Below are 22,544 nucleotides of genomic sequence, written 5' to 3' on the forward strand. Positions count from 1 at the left end.
ATAACCTGCTTATCTTAAGGCTGCAGCGCAGAAGATTTCACAGGCTGTTCCCTTGCAGGGAGACACTGTAGCTCTGCAGGGATTGATGAGCACACCGAATCCTGGGGCTCTGGGAGGGAAGTGAAGCTGGAAGGGGTGAATCATGTGCAGGGTAAAACTCGCCACTGTCCAGAGAGCGCAGGCGTGACGCATCTAATATAGCGTGTTCCACTATTGCGGACTTCTCTACAAAGGATTCCACTTTGAGCCTTGTTCTTGCCAGGGAAGCTGTGCAGTAAACTGCAGCGGGAAGTCTTGGCCATTGTTAGAATTATTATAGTTCCCAAGGATAACAAATTGTATAGTACCTGCAGAAGAACTGTATTGAATGCACCAACTTTTTGTTGTTGAATTAGCAATGCTGTGTGTCACCAGAGGGTGTGCCTGAGATGATGGGGTTCCCACATTCCAGGCATCAAGGCTGCAGTATTCCCTCTCCACCCCGCAAAGGGAGACTACCGGCACCTTCTAAAGCATCTCTGAAATCTCCTTTTGTCTGTCCAAATCGTCTTACGCAGACCTAACCCAAACTTGCTGAAAAGACGATTTGGAAGGTTATTGGTAACAAAGATCACTTTGGGAAGGGGTGTGTACTAATCTTTTCCATTTATTTTCCTGCCCTTTCTGCATCCTCTCCAGGGGCGGGGAGGCAGTTGTGGGGATCTGGTGGCTAACACGCTCATTCTGAGCCAGTGTCCCATTCTGACGGCAGAAGTAGTTTTGCTCTTCGTAGTACTGCCTGTTCAGTGATGCCGAGAAAGAAGTCCCTGACGGCCGTTGTTCCGATGCGCGTGTCCCTCCTTGGGACAGTAAAGGTGTCGAGGGCTTTGCAGGTTGGCTTCCCAGCAGGCAGTAACCAGAGAACACGGGGCCTAGGTGCATTCCAGGGTCATCCCTGTCTCATGCTCCATTGCTTTGTTGCTGATCCAGAGCTTGCACAGACAGAGCAGATGAATGCCTGCTGCTTCCACCACTGCAGCAAGCAGCTGTATTCTAGCAGAAGTACCTGCTTGGAAAGCAGAGATGAGTTTTGAGACTGCAACGGAAAGTTAATTTTGTGTCGAGACTTGACTGCTCTGACTCAAGCGGATGACTGACAGGATGTGATCCATGCCTTTTCGCTGTAGATTCTGTAGAAATCATTCTCTCGGCTTGTAGATGGTAGCAGAGCTGATTTATGGGTTGCAAGCACATTCTGCTATCCCTGAGAGTGGAAAACTCAAGTGATTGGGGAGGGTGGTGCAAGGAAGGTGCAGCCTTCCTTTGAAAGCAGAATGTGCAGGGCATGCGGCTGATTTTGTATTTTGTAGGATGAAGGCACTTCCCTCCTTCCCCCTCTTTCCCCTCACGCTTCTTCTCTGTAACATCCTGTATTTCTAGGCTGGCTAGGGAATGTAACCTCAAAGGTAAACTTCAGCACAAATCCCAGTAGTTTTGTAATCAGGCAGCAAAACTGCAGCTGATCCGTGCCCTTCAAACAAAGCCCGAGAGGTCTGAAAGCACCACTGTTGTCCTCGTTTGACTCCTGAATTGATCTTAATTTAACAGCCGCAGCAGTGTCTCGATCATGCATTAAACATTGGCGTATGTGTCATGGTGGAGCTCCACAGGGATGCAGCGTGTGGGTGTTGCTGAGGAGGCTTTTAAGGACCGTTAGCACGTTGTGTAAATGTTTAGGAGAGACAATGTTTTAAAAGCAATTTAATGGGCTACACATTGTTGTCAGTCTTGAGCCCAGCACATCCCAGAAATGAGACATGGTCTGGGGAGAGAAATGAACAGCATCGTTGCCTCAGCGCCCGTGAGAGGTACAGGATTTATCCTTGTGTTTTGCCTGATCCCGTCTCAACGTTTGCATCTTTATTGCAGGCCCCAAGATATTATTGTGTTCATCATTGGAGGGGCAACTTATGAAGAGGCGCTGACTGTCTATAACCTTAACCGCACCAACCCGGGGGTCCGGATCGTCCTCGGTGGGACCACAATCCACAACACAAAAAGGTAATAACCATATTTTTTACTGTGGATTCCGTGTATGTAAAACTGCTGACGTGAGCGTGAATTTGTGACGCCTGAGGGATCTTCATCACGCAGTAAAACACAGGAATGTGTGTAAATGGTCCTAGTCCAGCTCTGCTCATTATGGCTCAGGGACATATTACCAAGCTGAAGGTTTAATGTGCATTTTACTGAATTCAAGGGCAGGGGAGTAGATTTGTGTAGTTTTTCCTGCTTATAATTCACCACACACTCTAACATGAATGAGAAGCCAGTGCAGCACGCAGGAATTAAAAACTGACTGTGGTCTCATTGCTCCTGTTGAAATCTGGAGCAACCAAATTTGCTAGCAGTGAAGTTAATGTACCTGTGATTAGAACTGGGTTCTATGATTACACTGCTAGCAGGCTCTCTGCCGCCCACAAGCCTGCAGAGTATTGGCTGTGTCTTTTGCATTTCTCCCTGGAGAACAGAGCTTTCCTTATTGGTTTGCTGTACGCCCCGAGTTGCCTTTCCTGGGAGGCCAGACGTTTGTAAGGGCTTAATCCCTCCAGGAGCTGAGCAATGCCGGGGAGCACTGGGCACGCTGAGCTTCATTGATTTCCTAGGTCACTGTCTCGGGGGTGTTCCAGCAGCTGACTGTCGGAGCTCGAAGGGTTCGTGTCAGGCAATGCTGATGGCATTTCACATTCCCTGCGCTGAGCTGCGCGAGCCATTCCTAAGGGTCTCAGTTGGGATTTACAGAGTCAGACAGCTTGTGCAGAAACCTGCAACTGCTTTGCTGTAGCTGGCCAAAAATTCTTGTCAATACGGAATGCCTGGTTTATTTCCTATGAAATGTCTGGTTTATAAATACAAATAATGTTTCCTGAACCCAAATTATTCACCTGAGTATTTGAGCACAGGTGAAAACTTACACCATATTGGGGATTGTTTCCTATCAGCACGACTTGTTGCTAGCCAGGCAAAGGAGCATGAGTTCCTTCAGTATGTGCCTTGCTCCTTTCCACCACGCCATTCTGTCCCCGTTCGTAATGACGCTGCCGTGGCCGGGAGCTGATCGGTTATCGGAAGGAGGGTGATGGCAGGAATGTGACCGGCAACCCACACCTCTCCCATGTGTTGCAGAAGGAAGCGTGGTGAAATCTAAGTCCTGGGAGAGTCCCTGGCGTTGTCCAGCAGCTGCTCTGTGCTTAAAGGGAGCAAGCACCCTGCTCTGAGCTGTACCACGTAGAAATGCAAACAAAACACAGTCCTGCAACAGGAACGAAAAGTTTTATGCTTCTCAACATTTGGGATGAAATTTTCAGAGCAGACTAACAGTTTTGGGTGCCTCAGTGGTCTCTTGGAGTTCAGGAAACACATGCTATTAACACCGCAGGCGTTGTATGTCAGAAATACAGCTGTCAAGCACTTCATTGATCTCAGTTACTGACAGGTGGACTCAAGTGTAGCAAGCGGGCTGAAAAATGGCTTGGATTTCAGGCCATATACGTGCACTGCTGCTGTATCAGAGTCCAGTGTGACATTTATAAAATCCTTGCACTTTCGCCCTTCCTTTTCATGCCTGTGAGGGATCTTCAGGCTCCAAAGCTGCCTGCACAGAAGCAGTAACAATTCTCTCGCAAGGAAATCCAGTGGCTCCTATCATCACTTGCTCAGAAAAAATGGCCAAACCCTCCAAACTCACAGAGCCCGCTCTGAAATTTGGCCCTTACTGTATCTTAATGTCAGATGCTTGGAAAGCTCCTGAGCTGATGCTAGCCCAGAAGCAAATTGCTTTAATGAACTGGGTTACAAAGGCAAGTCTGTATTAGCCCACATATTGATCAATTCCTGCCCGAATTACCCAGCTTCCTCAACCTTCTGCTTTACAAAGTAGCCTTTGAACTAAATCCTGTTTTAGCCAAGCCTAGAAATAGTAAGAAAAAGAGATCAGCGGACATACTCGCCGCTCTTTGACTGACAAAAAGAAAGAAGTAAAGTAAGTTGTCATCTTGCAAGGACGCAGAAAAACCTGCTTCATATTCAGCCTGACATCCACTGTAACCTCTTAGTCTACCCGTTCATTTTTGAGGCTGATTTTGACATCTACCAACACGCCTGCATGAAACTTTTACCAGCATCTGTGCTGAGAACCTGGATGGTACTGTCATCATGCCACACTAAACACAAAAAACAGAGTAAGCGATATGGAGATCTCTGGGCTGGTGCAGTTTTTCACACCATATTGGAGGTTGAGACCTGCCCCGAAAGTGTATCGGTGTAGCAGATTCAGCAAAAACTGTCGCTGGGTGGGGGGGTGGAACAGAGGAAACTCACCAGCAGCGTTTTGAGTAGGAGAAGGCAAGCAGTAGTGTGGCGAGCAGGATGGGTGTGAGAAGATGGTTTGAGCTTTAGGTTGACGTCCCAGCTCTGCTGTTGACCTGTTAGGTGACGTTGGGCAACGTTCTCCTTTGTCTGTGTGCACCAGAAGGTATTTGAGCGGGAACTGTCTCTCACTTCTGCTTTACGAAGTTCAAGATTTGCAGCTGCGTCGTTGGGCTCCGCTTCTTAGATTTGTGCTGTAATGAGTAACATTAGCTAGTTAGGGCTTCTACCGGGACTACGTTTTGGCGCAGTCTCTGAATTATTTACCGAAAACCTAGGATACTGTATCAAAATTTGCATTTCAAAGAATGAAGTGAAAAAAAAAAAAGAAAAAGGCAAAAAAAAGAAGGCTGTTGCTTTTTAAGGGCTGACTACTACAAGGTCCTGTCTGGGAACTCCAGGATGAGGACTGTCGAGGGTCCCATTCTAAAAATAACCCTACCCCAAATGATTTGCTTTTCCCTAGTGGCTTGAATAAGATTTCCTAAATGATGAGAGGACACATTAATAATAATAATAAAAAATGAGAACTTTTGAATCAGTAATCTCGAGCCCTTTCCAAGGGGAGGCTGGCCTGCTTAGCTTCTGCACGCGGAGGAGGCGCAGCCTGTGCAGTGGAGCGAGCTGTCTCGTTCAGGACACCTGAGAAATGAAGAAGTTTCCCATCCGAGTGTTAACCGCCATTCTGGCAAAGTGCGTGAGGATCACAGATACTTCAGCAAACGCGCCGAGGTGTCTAATGTGAGGAAACCTAGATTTTATTGTGTCCTAACTCCTCCAGTAAGCCACTGGCCTTCCCTTAATGAACTGTTGCTTATTTCTGCTGGATTAGGGTCGATATGTCACAATAAACAAGGAGATTTTTACATTAATGCGCTGAGCAGCCCGTGTAAGCACACTAATCCTGTGCTTTCATTGTTCTTACCAGTCCAACTTAAACTGTGGTCAACATCTGTGTTTACAGGGTGGGGGATGGCTTAAGGGATATCCATTCTGCTTTTTTACAAAGCAGGAGATGAACGAGCCTTTGGAGCTGGTTATGTTGTTAGAGCTGTATATTTGCGGGAAGCTTATCTGTTTAAGAGCCCATCTGCGTTGTCCAGCGACTATACTGTAAGTAGATGCTTTAAAGTATTTAAAAATACTCAGTGTAGGGATGAAAAATCCAACATTCTGTGTTTGCAAAGAGGGTCTCAAAGTGGGCATAGTAGGTACCTGTTTAAAGTTTCCTTATGGTACACAGTCATGTCAAGGAGGATCTGTCCCTGTTGGTCTTTATGGATTTATATCCATATAGATGGAAAATACGGGCAGGCATCTAACAACAGTGCTCATCTCCTGAAATGAAGCATGCAGTCTAAGGGATTCCTTATAAATAAATCAGGCTACAGAAGCTAACAGGCTGTACTGTTGGAGTTTATTCCCCTGTTTGAAAACATCCCAGTGGTTTTACAAGGTATGAGAAAAATTTTGTTTCTTGGCATCCCTCCTCTGCCTCTAGCAGATAAATCCATGTAGTGCACCTATTCCTTGGCCTCTTCCCTGACACTACCCGTGGGCAGGTCAGCCAGTGCTAGGGTTGGGAATGCGGCTTGGGTCTTCTGTTCTTGGCTGCAACCAAGAGCTGTGAGAAAAAATGCTTTAAAGCAGCGGGGGTGCTGAAAAGTCAAGTGATGAAAGCCAGAGAAATGCAGAAATCCATAGATCAGAAAATCTCTTTGATTGTGCATGCTTAGTTTTGCTGCAGACAAGGCCTTAAATTTGTCCCATCTCAGTTTACTTAATTCCTTTTTTATCTCCGTTCCTGTTAACGGGCAACCCTCACACTGTTAAGTCTAGGAGGGTATACAGATACGCATTTGGTAAGGCTTTGAGATCCTTTGAGAAACACCAGCAGGGTGGAAAAAAATCTGTTGTTGTCAAGGAATTTTCAGTGTTTTTCTAATCAAACCAGATTGGCTGCCTCTGTTACTTTTGAAATTTTGGCAGCCCTACTAAAAATACTTCTATTATGACTTGATTGTCAAAAAGGTACAAAAGCCCTCCCGGACGTGTTTTCCTGCATGATGAGCCTAGGCAACAGCTCACTGCAGAGCTGTGCCCGGCGTATGAGAATCGAAATGCCACATCTGCCCACTTAATGCAGTTCTTCAGCGGGCTTATGCTGGGGACTCAGTCTGCGGCTACGCCGTTGCCTCTGGCCATGGGTCGAACCACTTGATAAACCAAGACCTGAGTGTAGAGCTCCTGTCTGTTTTTTTCCTGCAACATAATGAGCTGTAATGGAAAGGCTGGAAGGCTGGAGATTATTAATCACAGGTTCTTTAAAAAATACATACGTAATATATGTTTAAATAGTATTTATGATGAGAGTTCTTTCTTGACTTGGTGCCATTCCTTAACACTGACCATAGCAACATCTGTAATTACCTGCAGGAACCAGATAAATTCGGGCAAAACTGTGCTGGAGTTAAATCTGCGGGTTTTCAATTGCTTTCCACTCTTTAAGTTAACACTTGTGGAGGGTCATGGGCTCACACCAAAATGCAGAATGAAAAGAGCTCTTAAAGTCAGTGGCTTTGCTGTGGCATTAGGGCAAGAACACAATTGCTGGACTTGGAATTGAAGAAGTCAGAGAGCCTAATGTGGCTGGCAGCACCTCCCAGCTGCTCCCCTTCCCTGGGCTGAAAGCTGGAAGGAAGTGGCTCTGGCTTCCCCTGCTTCCTAAAGAAAATTCACCTTGAGGGAGCTGATTCCTTGCTGTTAGCAAACAGTTTTACTGCCAGTCCCACAGGCAACCAGCTCCGTTCTTTTCTTGCCCAGGCAAATGGATTTCAAGAAAATTCTGCTGGATTTGGAGGAGAAAGGGATAAAAAATGATCAATAATCAGTTAAAAATGGAAGACCAAGACCAGGAGGAACATCTGTCGCGTGGGGCTGACTCATCCAGAGCACAGGTTAAGCACAACTGCTGTGACTAATCCAAGGGGATATCTAGCCTGACCCACTTACCCACTTACAGTAATAGCCTGGTTGTGCCAACCGCGGCTGCGGTGCGCCTAGCCGGCGGAGCCCGCTCACCGGACAACCTGTGCCTCCGGGAGGAGCGTTTGGATCAGCCGCGGTTCCTCCTTGCTACAGAGGGAGGGAGGGTTTGGAGTAGAGCGGAGAGATCAGTTCAAATTCTCCTTGTGGTTTGATATTCGCACTCTGATCAGAGGCTTTCCCAGCCAGAGCCGGAGTAGCTGTGACCACTGCGCTAGATGCTCACTCTGTTTCTTGCAGGATCCTCAGGGTCCTGGGAAATAACAACAGCCGCAGCACGGTGCGGTTTTACTGTGCTCCAGCTCACCCCTCCGCTGCAGGTGGGAGCTGGGCTCTTACGTCAGCTGCGCTCCAGATGGGGAGATCCTCTGTGCAGGAGATGCTCGGAGGTGGTCGTGCTGCCCGCTTTTAAGACCCTCCTGAAGTGTAAATTGACAGTGTCTCACCGCATCTCCCTCTCCACATGCACAAACTTTCTCTCCAGATAGCAAATAAACAGGAGTCCCCTTTAAAAATAAAAGCAAGTCATTCTCTGTTAAGAACTCAGTCTGCCTGACTCTAATGCCTAAAAATAAAACTGGAGGAGGGACAGCTCTCTAGCTGTAATCACAGAGCTGAATGACCATAGTGCGAGCAGTGTTCCTGTACACCTCTTATAAATCAGGCTGCTGCCCTCCCAGAATGCATATTTCTAAATGGTGCGGTGCTGAGATCTGGAAATTGGTGCAGGCATTTACATGAGATTTTATTTCTTTATTTTTTTTTTTTAAACCCTCATGATTCACAACCTTGGCAGGTAGACCTATTTTAGACCTGTTCTAGGGAACCACATTTTTGTAGGATTCGTGGTATTTCCTGATTTTTATTTCTTTATCTTTTTTTTTTTTTTAAACGCATTAATGTTCAGATAACTTGATCAGCATATTGAAGGAATGAGTCAACCTAGAAACTGGTAGCACTTTATCGCATTGCCAGAGTAACCATCTTCCTGGTAACATATCCTCATTAGATCTTATGTGGGAGCGTTGCTGTGGTTTTGCGAAGTACTCAGCTGCCTCCCAAACTGCACAGGCCGGCAGGTGTAAGTAACTGCGATGAAGTAACGCCAGCGGGCCAGATCTTCGTTTTGTGGGCAGTCGTCACAGCTCCTTTGGCTTCAGAGGCTTCTCGTACAGATGTACAAGGATGTCACGTGAAGGTTCACTCGCCTGTGTCTCGCTCTGGTGTTCGTATTATAGCGGCGTGCGGAGACCCAGCCGCTCAGGAGCTGTACCCGCACGCAGAAGACGACGGTCTGGTCGGTGCATACTCCAGAGGAGGCCAGTCACGTGAAAGACGGAGGTGGGGAGCAGCAGGGAAAGGCAGGAGTGAGCTGTCACTTGATGGGGAAACGGGGACTAGCTCCAAGCTTTGGTCCTAGTCTAGCGCTCACCTCTGTAGGCCGTGCTCCCGTTTGGCTTTTGCAGGCAGGAGTGCCGTACGAAGGCATGCAAGAGCCTATAATCAAGCAAAACCAATGCAAGGAGCTTTAAAGCATTCTTCTTTCAAAGGGTTTTTTTCTTTTCCTCTTGAAAGGATTGAATTAGTCTCAAACCTTAACCCACTTTTAGACCTATTTAAACAACGGTGTTTCGAAGATTTAGCCTTCCTTGCTCTGGCGTGCTTTGCTGGATTAAGCTCCGCTGTGCTCCGTGAAGCCGGGCTGAGGCTGCCAGGGTGCAGGCGTGATGCGGCTGACCTTGGTGCAGCTCCAGCAAACACCGCTCTGTACGTATACCTACTTCTCAGCTTGCTGCGTGTACCCGTCCACCCAGATAAGAAATGAATCTGTGCCCATGACAGGTATAAGCCTGGAAACTGAAACGCTGTGGCATGTTTCAGGGATAAAATTGGCCTTTGAAGACTGCCTGGTGACAGAATGGGTGAAATTCATTTTGCAGACTCATCAAGGTAGAAATCATCTGCCTTACCACCTAACCCAGCACCATGCAACCCCAGTTCTGCATGCAGCAGAAATTCTTCACTGACAAAGTTGCCTCCACAGTGATCGTGACTTCAGCCATGTCCGTGCAAGGCTTTTAAGGCGCACCACAGGCATTCCAGAATGGGATTTTCCAAACTTTCAAATGCTTAGCCTAACTCCGCTCCTAAAGACGTAACGGGGCTTAAGTGGAAACAGATTTGGGCTAGGACAGAACGGTCTTGCAAATTCCGATTTCAGGATCTCAGGATCTGAACCAGAGCAAGACACAGAGCCCAGCCCTCCTGACTCCCAGACATTTTGTTAACTGCTGCATGCTTGCTGCCTGCTTCAATCTTTTTTCCCTCTGCAGTCCCCAGCAGCTGATCTCCACCTGACAGTTTTTTCCTTGAGAAGCAGTTCACCAATTCAAATGTGTCTCCGAATGTGTTGCCTTTTGTTTTTTGTGAGGAACCGTTGTTCTGGCATGTGGTTGAGCCGTTCACTTGACATTATAGGACAAACTTGTACATAAGTCTCAAACTGACCTGTTCCTTGGGGTCTAGCCCCCAAACTCCCTTAAGTTTCCTTGGAAAATTATACAGAGGAGAAACAGGGATGAAGTTGAGTGTGTGCTTAAGCATTTTACTGGGTTAAAACTTTCTTGAGATCCGACTGAATGAATGGTTAGTGCCCAGAGGTTTCCATGTGGCTCATTATTTAGATTTGAGTGTGGTCTAAAGAGGCTGGAAATCAGAGGGAGGGTCTTGCTGTGGGTGTGAGCCCTGGTACGAGGCCGAGGAGCTGGGAGTGAGGCACAAGCAGTGACCTGGGCTGCTCAAGGGGCTGCTTTCCAGAAAGCCCTGGCTGTGAAACATCAAGGATGCCTCAGCAGGAGGTTTCCACCCTACCTCTTCCTGCCTTATCATCCACACAGGAAGACTGAGCAGAAAAACAAGCCTGAACGCTGGCCTTCCTGGCTTTGTTACTGAAAGGCGAGTGTCCAGACGCTGAGCTGAGCCCCTGAGGAGCTGCTGTCCTTGTTTTGGTAGCCTTACCGTTCACGGCATGGGGAGAGACAAGAGACCTCCCGGACAGGATGGAGCATTTAAGGATGAATGGCCACGTTAAGTGCAGATGTTGACCTGGTGATGCATGCTGGATGCTCCAGATTTTGGTGCTCCAGATTCTGGTCCCCAGGGCAGGTCATTGCAGTCCCATAGCTTTGCACTTTGTTCTCCCTCATTGAATTCATCCTGGCTGGTGGGAGGATCTGTCACTGGAAAATTCTCCAAGGCTGCCATTCACTTATTTCCTCTTGCATTAATGTCTCCTAACTTTAGCTGTCCCAGTCTGAGGACATTTCCCCTTGCAAGCAGCTGGAGGAGGAGGCCAGTCCCAGGGTGATCTGTCCACCCTGCCGCTGTCCCTCGAGTGCAGAGGGAAATGGTTAGCCCCGATGCCAGCTCTCAGGATGTTGCTTTTACATGGGAGGAGATGAGTGTCTCTTTGTCCTGTGCTCCTCCCAGGATGCTCAGTCCCTGTCACTTCCTCGCTGCTGCCTCCTTGGGGAGGGAGCTGCTGGGTTTAACATGAGCCTGATGAGGGGAAGCAGCATCACCGTTGGGACCGGGATCCCTGTTCAGGGTGGGGTTTTTTGTTGGATCACATGCTGTTGTGGGCAGGTCTTCTCCTCTTTGCCACCGTCACCACATATGGAATGACTGTCCCTCCCATCCTGGTGACACCAGGGGAGAAACGAGATGTTTACATAGCTTTGAGGTTGTAGAGCACTTGTTGATTTTGTTCAAACGCTTGAGGCCAGGCCATGTGGTTACTGCATGAGTGAAAAGTTGGCCCTTGTCTCTGCTAACCTTAACTTTGCTTGGCAGCTTCCTCGAGGAAGTTACAGCTTCGGGGTTCCGTGGCCGAAGCACTGAGAGCTCTCAAGTTACGCCAAGGTTAAGCAGCAGACGGTGAATCTTGGAGAAATCGCTGCCTCGCCCATCCGGAGCTTCCATGAACTGACCGTACAGCTTTGGAGCAGAAATGGATGTTCCCATACTGCACTGCTGCCGTAGCGTCCCCCATCCATGCCAGGAACCTTAATGGGCACGAGAAGCATCAGGGCAGTGAATGCAGGAGTTGGCGTCTGCCCTGATGAGCCAGGACATGCCCCAAACTGCAGCACCCTCATCATCTTCTCACAAACACAGCTCTGAACGGGACATGGCTGCGTCATTGGAATCGTAACCTGCTGGAGAACCTGGGAAAAATGTCACTACAGAAGCACTGAACCGCTGCAGCTCTGCCAGCCTGTGGGAAAGCTGTGCTCCTAGTTGATTTGTCAGAACACGTGGTATGAGTCCCCTAATGAACATCTAATGATCCCGGCCCAGACTTCTGTGTATCTCTGGAAGGTGAAGCTGATGGGCACTAGAAGCCCTTTGCTCTGCTCAGTTGTCTGTATATTTTGAGTCCTATTAAATAACCCTTTTGACTGAACCTCTTGTCTATTACATGATTCCTAATATCCCTTTTGTAATGCCACTGAGGTATAATTACATTCTCAATCTTCTTTATTAACTTCTGTTTACCTTAATAAACAAACACAACTCCATGCCCCTGGTTTTGCTCCCATGTTGTGAGCTGGAAAAGTGATATTTTTTTTTTTTTAACAATAAAAATAATTCTAGCAGTAATAAAACATGTTGGATTTGAAAAGAAAGAAGAGAATTATAATTGTGGAGCAGACCTGGGAGCAGAGGAGAGTGGCTGGCATCCTCCTAGGCATGCAAGCTAGACCAGACAGTGCTCACTGCTTCCTGGCCCCTGGCTCTGTGGAAAGTGCAGACAAGCAGGGTGAGAGCTGTAACCCCGTGCCTCCTGCCAGGGTGCAGGCACCCAGGAGAGAAACGCAGGCTCTCCACACCTTCAAGAGGATTTTTTTTTTCGAGTTTCCTTTTATTTTAGGTACAGGAACTGTGAAAAGCAGCACAGGTTAAAGAGTCAAAACAGCCATCAGCAGACTGGATGCCTGGCTTCTGTGAACGTCCACTACCAATGAGCAAGTCTTTCCGTTATCTCTTGCTTTTCCATAATTAAATAAGACTGACCCTCTAGCTCCCTGAGAGCTCTGCAGAGCTGCTGTGGATGAATTCACACTCATTTCTCTGGCTTCATTCCCTGAAGCAAGGTCACTCCGAGCCTGGGTGCCTGTCCATCCCAAAATCTCCCTGCAGTGCTGAAGGATTGATGGTACGTGCGCTGTGGAGCTGCTCCAGGGCTCTCGCATGAAAACAATGGGGTCAGGCTGTGGGGCAGAGTTCCCACACCACATCATTAGGGAGCATTTCCTTTCTAACTCGGGAGCGTCAGGCATTGTTTTGGAAAGGATGGGTACTGGCATGGTTTCCAGTCTATCGCCTTCATCCTCCCATCTAGGAAGCTGACACATTTTGCTCCTCTCCTCCCTATAGGATTAACGCCCTGCAACGCTGCAGTCCTCGTCAGGCAGCGGAGTTCCAAGGTGGGGTTGACGCTGGTGCTGGAGGCAGGAGAGGTACCTAACAAAACAAGGTGTTTGGTTTATTTAGCCAGCAGGCTCTGACCTTATCAGGCAGCTCAATTTCCTAACAGTGCATTGTAAAAGATTGTGCTCCTGGTACTGGATTAAGTGGTGGATTAAGAGACCCCTACGTGTGATGTTGCATCAACCTTTCCAAAGGGAAACCTGTCTCCTGTGTTTTGCAGCCTCCTTGGTACACGTTTTTGCATCCTGGCAAACGCAAGCACCGAAGGTTTGGACCAAGCCTGACACGAAGTCCTGGGGACCCATCCCTGCCCCCTGCACAGTCGTTTTTTCCCTTGCTTCCCTCGCCATTCCCTTGCTTCACATCGTAAGGCTTGGAGGATCACAGTGCCACCCTTTGCAAAGGCTCAGACAGAGCTGACATCATGTGAGGTTGCCTGGCTCCCTTTTGATCAGCGTTGTGATAAACATTCCGAGCTTTTAAACCAGAGCAGATAACAAACTGGAGAGAAGGGGCACAGTGCTGGGAGTGCTGGGTTTTGCTTTTTTTTTTTTTTCCCCAGCCGCATTTGGACCTTGTATCTCATGCTGTCTCACCTCAGCCTCCTCTTCCTGCTTGGAATCCCACTGCTTTCCTGCAGGCAAAGCAAATCGTTCCTCAGAAATGAGGCAAAACTGGGCTCTCCAGGCGAAATCCCTGGCTTGCGATTTCTGCTGGGCCATCAGCAAAGAGGCCTCCAGGGCACCTGCTCTGAGTGCAGCAGGGAGTGAAATTACTCGACAGAGCAGGAGCCCTTGTACCACAGCCCTCAGCCAAGCTCTGCCAACGCTCGTGACAGCCCTCCGCTCTCCCCAGTGAGCCCAGTTGCTACCATGGGTCCTGTGGAGGCACAGAGCGGGGTGAAAGAAAGATGCTGGACCTGGAGCATCCTTTGGGGCTGCCGAGGGGGCTGCCTCCTGACAGGCATCTCAGAGATTGTCAAGAACAACTCCCGGGCCGGTGTCTGAGAGGCCGAGTCCTGCTGGGGGGACTGGTGTCCCACACATCCCAGGCTCACGTCTCAGGTATTTTCTGTGCCGCAAAGAGCTTCGGGTCCTGGGTGTAACACGGGCTCGCCGCTGCTGAGCCTGCAGCAATCCGCATCCTGTTTCCAGGCACCTGTAAGGATTTTGCTCACGAACTTTTGTGCTGGTATAAAATGAGTGCACTTTAGCAATGAACAGGGAATTGGGGCTTTTGGTTTATGCAAAGCTCTAAACCCACCCTGGGCCGCATGAGACAAGCCAGAGAACTTTACTCAGTAGTCTCTACATCTCATTTATAACTCTGCTTAAGCTAAAGTGCACATTAAAAATGTACCCAATCTTTGTTTAACAACACATATCCCCAGACTGCCTATCCTCCCTGGATTTCTTTTTTTTTTTCTTTTTAAGTACACACTGTAGCTAAAATTGGACTTGCTTCAATTTTCAGCCGCCGGATTTTGCTGTCTTTTCTTTCAGAGCTTTCTGCCATGCCAGTGGATGCCCAGATCATACTCAAGATAATTTTAGCCCACAGTATATGTGGGGTTATTCATTTGCCTTCTGGAGGCCATGTAACTTACTTGATGGGTAGGGGGAAGAGAAGCAGCTCCCAGGGGCCTTCCTCTGACGTCTTAGGAAGATTCTGTTTTCCCCGTCTAGAAGAAAAGGCACATGATGACTCTGTTTTAGGGCATCATGAACAAAAGTCCCCCCACACTTAAGAATCAGTTTCCCAGGGCATTTTCTCATGGAAAAATCACTGAGCTGAAAAGGAAACAGCAGGGCCCTTGGTAGGAGGTGGGAAGACTCTCTGCGAGGCTGGTTCCTTTATCACTCTGCTGAGCCACGGCTTTTTGTGGCTCGGCTTGTATTGTTCCTGCACTCGCAGAGGCGAAATGGGAGAGTCTCAGTCATGCAAACCCTTGCTTCTTTCCTTGGCACGGGTGACTAATACTGCTGCAGATGGAGATTTATTGGGCAATTGCTAGGCTCCTTGCAAAATGGGAAGAGCCTTGTAATTTCTTCTTTTGGCCACAGCTTCAATCTGTTCAAGGAGCAGGAATAACAAGAGAATACAGATGGAATAATGTCCCTTGCTGTTTTCCGTACCCCAGTGCTGGAATACAAAGTGCAAGTTGCTGTTATGTGGAGGATGTGATGATAATAGTTTACAGAGAAGGGGAGGTGATACCTCTGCATGATGCTGAAACTGGATCAGGCTGGAGCTATGTGAAGTTTTTGCACCAAAGCTGCTTTTTCAGAGAAAAATGCAAGTGTGGTAGCATTGAAACACTTTGCAAATGTGTTTTGCTGAATTGTTGGGGGTGGTGGTGGTGGTGTTTTTTCAGTATCAAAACTCTGGAGAAACTTTGCATTTAGAAAATACCAAAACATTTTGAGAGGTGTGAATAAAAAATCCTTTTTGTTTTCAGCTTTTCTTTTCTTTGTAACTGAAGGAGTTTAAGACAGCTCAGAAATAAAGGATTTTGTTCTTGTTTTATCTGCTACGTGCTGCCCAAAGTGGGGCTCTGCTGGTTAGTGGCCCTGGCTATCACAAGTGATACTGGCCCTAAGGAGGGGCGAGAGTCCCCTTAGCTCTACCCAGTAAATTTGTCCCTGGGGGGTCCTTGTGAGGGACAGCAGAGAGCTCGTGAGCACTGCAGGACCTGAGGACCCCCAACTGTCCCTGCTATGTGCCTCCTCGCCTGCTCCCTCCTGCACGGCTGACGGCAGCCTCCCGCCCCTGGCATAACTGCGTTGAGCGGCGGCAGCCATGGATGCCGGGACCCTGCGATCCCCACGGTTACACGAAGGGTCCCGCTGAGAAACCTGCGAGTTTCCAGATCTCCGACACGTGGCCTTTAATCAGCGACTGACTTGGGAATTAACAAGCCAGATCAAATGAAATGAGCTCCTAAATCCCTGGGAATTATCTTAGCATCACAAATAAGCCCTGTTGATGTGGAGGAAAGCAGGAGAGAGCAGAACCCCGTAGTGGGGAGGGGGCCAGCCAAGCCTGGCTAGCAGACTCCCTCAGGGACCTGGCCACAGGTGTCCCTGACACCTCTTCTTTGTGTTGGAAAAAACACGCAGCCATCATCGGGCAAGGAGCAGATCCCTCCAGCCACATCATGCAAGCCGTACCTGAAGGATGTGGCGAGGATCCTCAGAGATGTGGATCCCCGTGCTGTGGACCTGTGTCCCACTGGGAGTGGGGGTGAGGACACAGCGCCAAGGAGAGAACCCGGCTCGTGTCCCGAGTCAGCGTCGGTGTGGCCCGGGGGCTTCTTCGCTCTGCTGAAACTCCGCAGAGACAGCGTTGCTGGGGCAGTCCCAGAGGGGTAAGTCGGGCATAAAAACCCTGTGGAGATGGATGTGTGCTGTGTGCTGGCTGACAGAGCCAGGCAGATGTGTTGGTTTCTCTCCTCTCTCTGCTAATGTTTTAGCTCCAGTGAATGCTGCTACCTCGTTTGCCCCCGCGCTGCAGGAAGAGCTAGCCCCGCACAAGGTGTGAAGCTCCATGAACTCCAACCTTACCCGGCCCATGTTTACCATCTTACCACTCCCCACAGACCCCTTCTGCCCTGGGATCGTTAGCCTGCAATTTCCCAGGCCAAGGCCCACCTTATTTCCCACTCTGGTTCCTGACCTCCCCCTCCTGTGTTGTCTTTTCAGTCCTGAGCTATGTTTGCAGAGCTGGCTAGTTTGTTAGCTCTCTCCAAATTTCGCTAGCAGGCTGGTTTCCTCCCCCTTCCACATCATTAAATTAGAGATGTTAAATAAAACTGGCCCTCTGGGAGGAAAGGGAAAACACATTGCAGTAGGAACACATAGATGAGGCATTTCATTTAAGAAAAAAAAAAACCCAACCCCAAACTTCCAAACCTGTCTAACTAATATAAGCTGCAGGGGAAATAAAAGCCTGTTTCTCTGTTACTGGGAGGCTACTTTACATCAGATAAGCAGTGCTGCAGGGTCAAGGGAGAGAGGATGCTAAATTTGCAACTGCTTTACAGCACCAGTGAAAGGAGAGTCACCGAGAATGGCCATCAGGTAAGCATGCAGTGGGTGCAATGGTTTAGCAGGAGGTTGACACTGGTTAGATCTATACTGGGTCAGTCTTGAATGTGCTGTGAAGTTAGGCTGGTATAAAGGTGCCTCGTCTCAGGAGAGTGGGAATTACTGTGCCAGGAGTGGACAGAGCTCTGGACTGTGTCTCTGGAGATCCTGAGTCTACTCCTGGCCCTTCCACTAACTCTTATTACTGTTGTCTTAGCTCAGCTTCAGACTTGCCCTTGACCCCAAGTCCCCAGTGCCCCAAATGTGTTTGTCTACACCCTAGCTCATGTCTAGCCTAAGCCAACCTGATCTCCAGACGAGCTTGGCTCAAACTCTGTGAAGGTCTAAGATCTCCTCCTGCAGGCCATGGGCCAGAGATAGGTTCCAACTCCAGCTCCGGCTCCAGCTCTGGCTCCGATTCGGGTTCTGTCCTGCTGGAAGGTCCTGTAGGATTTAAGGTACTTCATCAGGACATGGATGCAGCCTGACCTGCTCAGAATTACGCCCCTGTTGAGGGCTCCTCTGGACAGGAGCCTCCTTCTCTCCTGTCTTTCCCACCCTCTCCCTGCCCCATACAGTAAATTTTAAGTCGTTGGGAATGGGGCAGAGCCTTGCGTGAGTCACTCTGCAGCAGGCAACTCAGATCTTGCTGCCAACCTGAGCCACCAGACCCTGAAAGAGTCTTGTAAAGAAGAGAGTAGAGCTGAGTCTTGGACTCGATGATCTTAAAGGTCTTTTCCAACCTAAATGATCCCATGATTCTATGGCCCTTAAAGGAAACTTAGGCAGTCCCCTGGCCTGCTCCTTTCCAGAGGGGTAGATTCTCCTATCAAGCAGACCCCTTTCCCAGACAATAGTGCTGTAATTATCTCCAGAGACAAGGAAAAACGCATGTCCTAATTAAACTCAATTCATCTCCTAAGCAGCAGTTTCACACTTGATATCCAGAGGCAAAATTATGTGTGTGGGGGGTGTTAAATACATAAATAAACTGAGAGTGTTTGTTGTTCTGCTTTTGCAGCAAGAAGATATTTTGGTAACTGTTTATTATGAATCAACATAGCATAGGGGAGCAAAACTGCAACATCAGGGCTGAACAGAGCAAATAGGATGTTTGAGGACAGTAAGCAGGAGGACATAAACAGAACTTTAGAGAGAGGTTCTCTTTTCATTTTGCCCACATTTTCAAGGTCCTTTCCGTCCCTCCTACACCCTCCCCCCTCTTTTAAAAACAACGATATTTTTGTGCTCCGTGTAACAAAATTCAAAGCCGTGATATTAGCAATTCCCTGCAAGTCCATTGTTCCCTGCTCCCTTAGAGAAAAGATAGTCAGCTGGGAATGAAACGTGCCATGGGAACTCAGACCCAGGCTCGCATCCCCCCTGCAAAGGATGGTGCACCAACCCAGGGCGCCCGCTTCTCCCCTGCCTCCCCTGCTTACAGGCATTTTTATTCCAGCAGACGCATGGAGGAGCATTCCTGCACCCACGACCGCGATCCACACTTCTGTGGAGACCCTCCCGCATTCCCCTGCCACTGCAAGGGTCTCCTTGCGCCCAGAGTCAAAGGCCTTTGCGCTGGCAGAGTAGCACAGAGAGCCTTTGTGGACCCAGTTTTTCAGACTACAGCCTTACAAAGCAAAAGGTGGAGACTCTGGGCCAGTTTGTGTAGCACGGAGGAGTCCCGGAGCGCGGCAGGGGCTGTTGGAAATACTGTGTTGCACCTCCAAATGTACAGCACCGAGCACCAGGACTGAAGTTGCCTGGCGATGCTCACAGCAGGAGAATCACATCCTGACACGGATTCATCACAGCTACTGCAAGAAGGTACTAAAGAAGTGATCGCCATCATTTTGTAACATTATAGTCTAAATATTTCTGGTTCCGCCTTTCCTGCTCATGGCCAGGTGGTTGCTCCCAGCTTTGGGCCAGAAGTTGCTTTTTCCTGCGGTGTTATTAGGTACTTTTGATATATCCTGCAACCACAATACAAAATGCATTGCTACTGAAAATACAAACTGGGAAAACAAATCATCCCAGAATACAGTCTACACAAAGGTTGTTAAACTATGGACTGAGTTAATTAGCAGCTAATAAAAGACTAAATTCTTCCATTAGCTATTCCGGTATGCGAGATCCACTGATTTCATCGGGGGCTGTTTGCGTCTGTGGGCACAAGGCCATATTTACTGTGTAACCATGAATGCGAACCACAGGACAATCGGGGCTCGCCGCAGCTGGGATGGGGATGGGGATGGGGACAGGGACAGGGTGGGGAAGCTGCACAGCCGTACAGACAACTTCATGTGCCACACCGGTGCGAACATGGCTCAGGGAGGCCACCACCGCCTCCGTCCCTCCCAGCCACCTCCCCCAGCCCAGTAAATCCAACGTGAGCAATGTCCGGGGGTCAGTTCTACCGCCGGGAGTGTGACCGCCTGCTTCAAGCACGGAAATTGGAGCTGGACTCCCTCCTATCTCCCTTCCTTCCATATAAATTGTTGCTGTTTCCAGATCTGAATCACTGGTCACATCCTTTACGAACGTGAGTCACTGTCGTACTACTGCCTGCAGGCTTGTTCAACCAGCTACGCCCCTTGTGTTTTCCAAAACAGCCCAAGGATTTCAACTTCAGCTAAATTCCTCCTCCTTGGGATGCGTGTGTGCAGGTGCTTTACTGGTGCAGCTACAAGGCGACTTCCCTGGCACGAGGCACAACGGCTGGGGATGTTGATTTGCACGGCATGGGAGCCCAGCTCTGCTGGGTGCGCAGTGCAAAAGGCCGTCAGTGCCCGTGGAAATCCAGGCCATCGCCCGGAGGGCTCCCAAGTGGCTGAAGACCCTCCTTGGCCACCCCCAGGGCTGCTTGGCCACTGCATTTCCTCGTTTTTGTGGTTCGTGTGAGAAAGGGATGGCCCCTTCCAGCAAGGAGCCCTGCACACTTCCCCCAGGATGAGAACAGAAGTGCCACAGAGATTTATGGTGTCGAACGCTTTTTTCAAAGCCCCTTTTTACACTGCCTGGATAAATTGATTATCTGCTGATGGGGGAGTGGGAAGGGCTGTTTACTGGGAACCACCGAACAAGAGTTTGTTAGGATCAGAAGAAACCAGTAGGAATGACCCACTGCCCTTTCCTTTGATCTCTGCAAGATGTGCCCGGAGAAGGCATGCCAGAGCCAGAACAATAACGCAAAGCATGCCGGCAGCATCAGCCCGACTGCCGCTCAGGCAGCCATTCCTCCGATGGCAGCGTCTCCCCCGCGCGCTGCCGGCACCCAGGCCACGCTGCACCACCCAGGGCTGGCCGCTGGCAAAACGCAACCGGATGAAAACAAGTTTTCTGTCACCAGACCACGCTGTGGGTACGCACCGTGTTGTGATGATGGCAGGCGGCTGCTTTAGTAAAGGCAACTTAGGTGACAGCCGAAATCCTGCCGGTGGCAAACTTTCGGATGCTGTGTATTGGTTTAAAAATTCGTGTGTGACAACAGGGAATCTTACAGTGACTTGGCATACGGCTGCGGGAAGTGTATAGCTAAGGCATGATATAGACTCAAATGGGATTTCAGTGGGCATGAGGCATCGTCTCCACCCACTTTTAAAATTCCCATGAGGCACCTAACGATAAGTCTTTTGGCACGTAAATCCCTCGATAAAACCCCAAACACAATCCCAAGACGAATTGTACTCAGAGTTCTGAGTTAGACTGGTGAAAATAGCACATAACGGTGAGTGCCGGGCTGTCCTGACAGTCCTGCAAGGAGGCCATTTGGGAAGAGAGTGGGCCCTGACCAGCACGAGTCTTGATTCAAAGGGCATGACAAAGCTCTCCCGCTGCTACCAGCTTCGTGCCATCTGGCATTGGCCTGCAGCCCCCTCCAGGGTGCTCCGTAGGACCTGGCCACTGAAAACAGGACGTGAAGAATAACAAGTCCGGTTGGGAGGCAAAATGTTATTAAATAAGTTGGCACGCTCTATCGTGCAGTCAGAGACCCTGCAAACTGCACCGGGGCCTTTAGACAGTTTAACTCTGGCTACAGTGAGCGTGACTCATCTCCGTCCCTCTGCCATCACACCGCACCCGCTTCCCCAGCTTCGCCCGCGTGCCGTAATCCAGCTGCCCGGGGCAGTGCCACCGCCGGGCCTCTGCAGCCCTCGCCGGACACGTGCCAGCACCGTGGTTCTCCCCCACTCCGCAGGAGGAAGCTACGCTGCACCCACCCAACCCGCTGCCTCTCAAACAGAACAGAGCAGCACCCAACACCGCTGAACTGACCCAAGAGAATAAGGGAAACGATACTAAAGCATTTAGCTGCTGCTTAACTCCACACTATCATTGTCCAAAAAATTATCATTCTCATGGTATAAAAGGGGAAACTGAGGCACAAAATGGCAACTCCCAGTTCTGAGCCCCACGGAGCACAGGGCTGCACAGGCACAGAAGGAAAAGGCAATCCCTGCTCCGAGCATCTCAGAGGGTGGATTTGGTTGAGACAGTAACTTGTTGCACTGTCCCAGGTATGCAGCTCACGACACAAACGGGAGAGCGCTACAGAAATGCCAGCACTTGAAAAAGAAAAGATACAAACCCGCCAGCCCCTCAGTCACAAAAGCTCTGGAAATACTCTCCAATCCAAGCGCCCAACCACTGCTTGAGCTTCCAGCATATAATGTTTTAAAAGATGTTAGCAGCACAAGTACATCATCAGTATTCTCGAGGCATTAAATTCCGAAGTACTTGGGTTAAAATACAGTCTACAATCGGTAGTGTGGGTGTGTGCCAGACTAGGGATGGGATGGAAGGTTTTCACTGTGAAGCATACAACTGATCAGTTGATCAATGACCGATCGATCTCTTTATCTATCTAGTTCTGAACCTAACTATCTCCTCCTTTCTCTGTTCTTTTTTACACATCTGTCTTATAAGCCCAGCCTATGCCCTCAGTCCCACACTCAAGATAGTTCTGAGCTTGCAGGACATACAGGAGGGAGACCAAATAAGCAGGAAAAGGGTGTTTTTTAAGAAGCCAAGCATCTCCTCACTTTTGGGAAGCTGTGCTCTGAATCTCACTGCCTTTTTGCAGCGCAAGTCCCTGCTGCCAGACCCTCAGTGCTAGGAAGCGATCCCTTCTCCCCTGGCCCCCTCCCCAGGGAATCTCCTCCCCACTGCTCTCTGCAGAGCACTTTCGTTTATACTTCTAAACACTCAGCCCCTTTCTTGGCAGAAAACCTTCCCAGTGCCACCTGGCCGCTCTTCCGTCTCCCAGGAAGTTTTGCAGTGACCTGTGACACAGCCAGGAATGTGGCTCGGACACGGGGCAGGGGGGCCATCTGACAATGCGCTGTCTGCTCCCGTCCCCCCCGCGGACCCCAGCCTCGACACACACACACACACACACACACACATCCAGACACTCACATCAGCAGTGAGTCAGAAACAAAGAAGAAAAACCCTCGTGGGCTGTGATTCGCCCTTTATTGTGAACTCCAGACGTCATACGCGCACGGCTAT

At 49.2% G+C, this 22,544-nt stretch overlaps 1 protein-coding gene across 1 annotated transcript in view; it reads left to right on the top strand.

Annotated features, from left to right (window-relative positions):
* Positions 1 to 12,020, top strand: part of VPS45 (vacuolar protein sorting 45 homolog) — a 30,033-nt gene extending 18,013 nt beyond the window's left edge. Inside the window, exons 14-15 of the mRNA XM_075724269.1 lie at positions 1,909 to 2,040; positions 11,305 to 12,020. Coding sequence (XP_075580384.1) covers positions 1,909 to 2,040; positions 11,305 to 11,392 — 220 coding nt within the window. The 3' untranslated portion in view covers positions 11,393 to 12,020. The remainder of the gene's footprint in view (positions 1 to 1,908; positions 2,041 to 11,304) is intronic.
* Positions 12,021 to 22,544: the final 10,524 nt, after the last annotated feature.

The sequence above is a fragment of the Pelecanus crispus genome, chromosome 22, assembly GCF_030463565.1.
Source record: "Pelecanus crispus isolate bPelCri1 chromosome 22, bPelCri1.pri, whole genome shotgun sequence".
Taxonomy (NCBI): domain Eukaryota; kingdom Metazoa; phylum Chordata; class Aves; order Pelecaniformes; family Pelecanidae; genus Pelecanus; species Pelecanus crispus.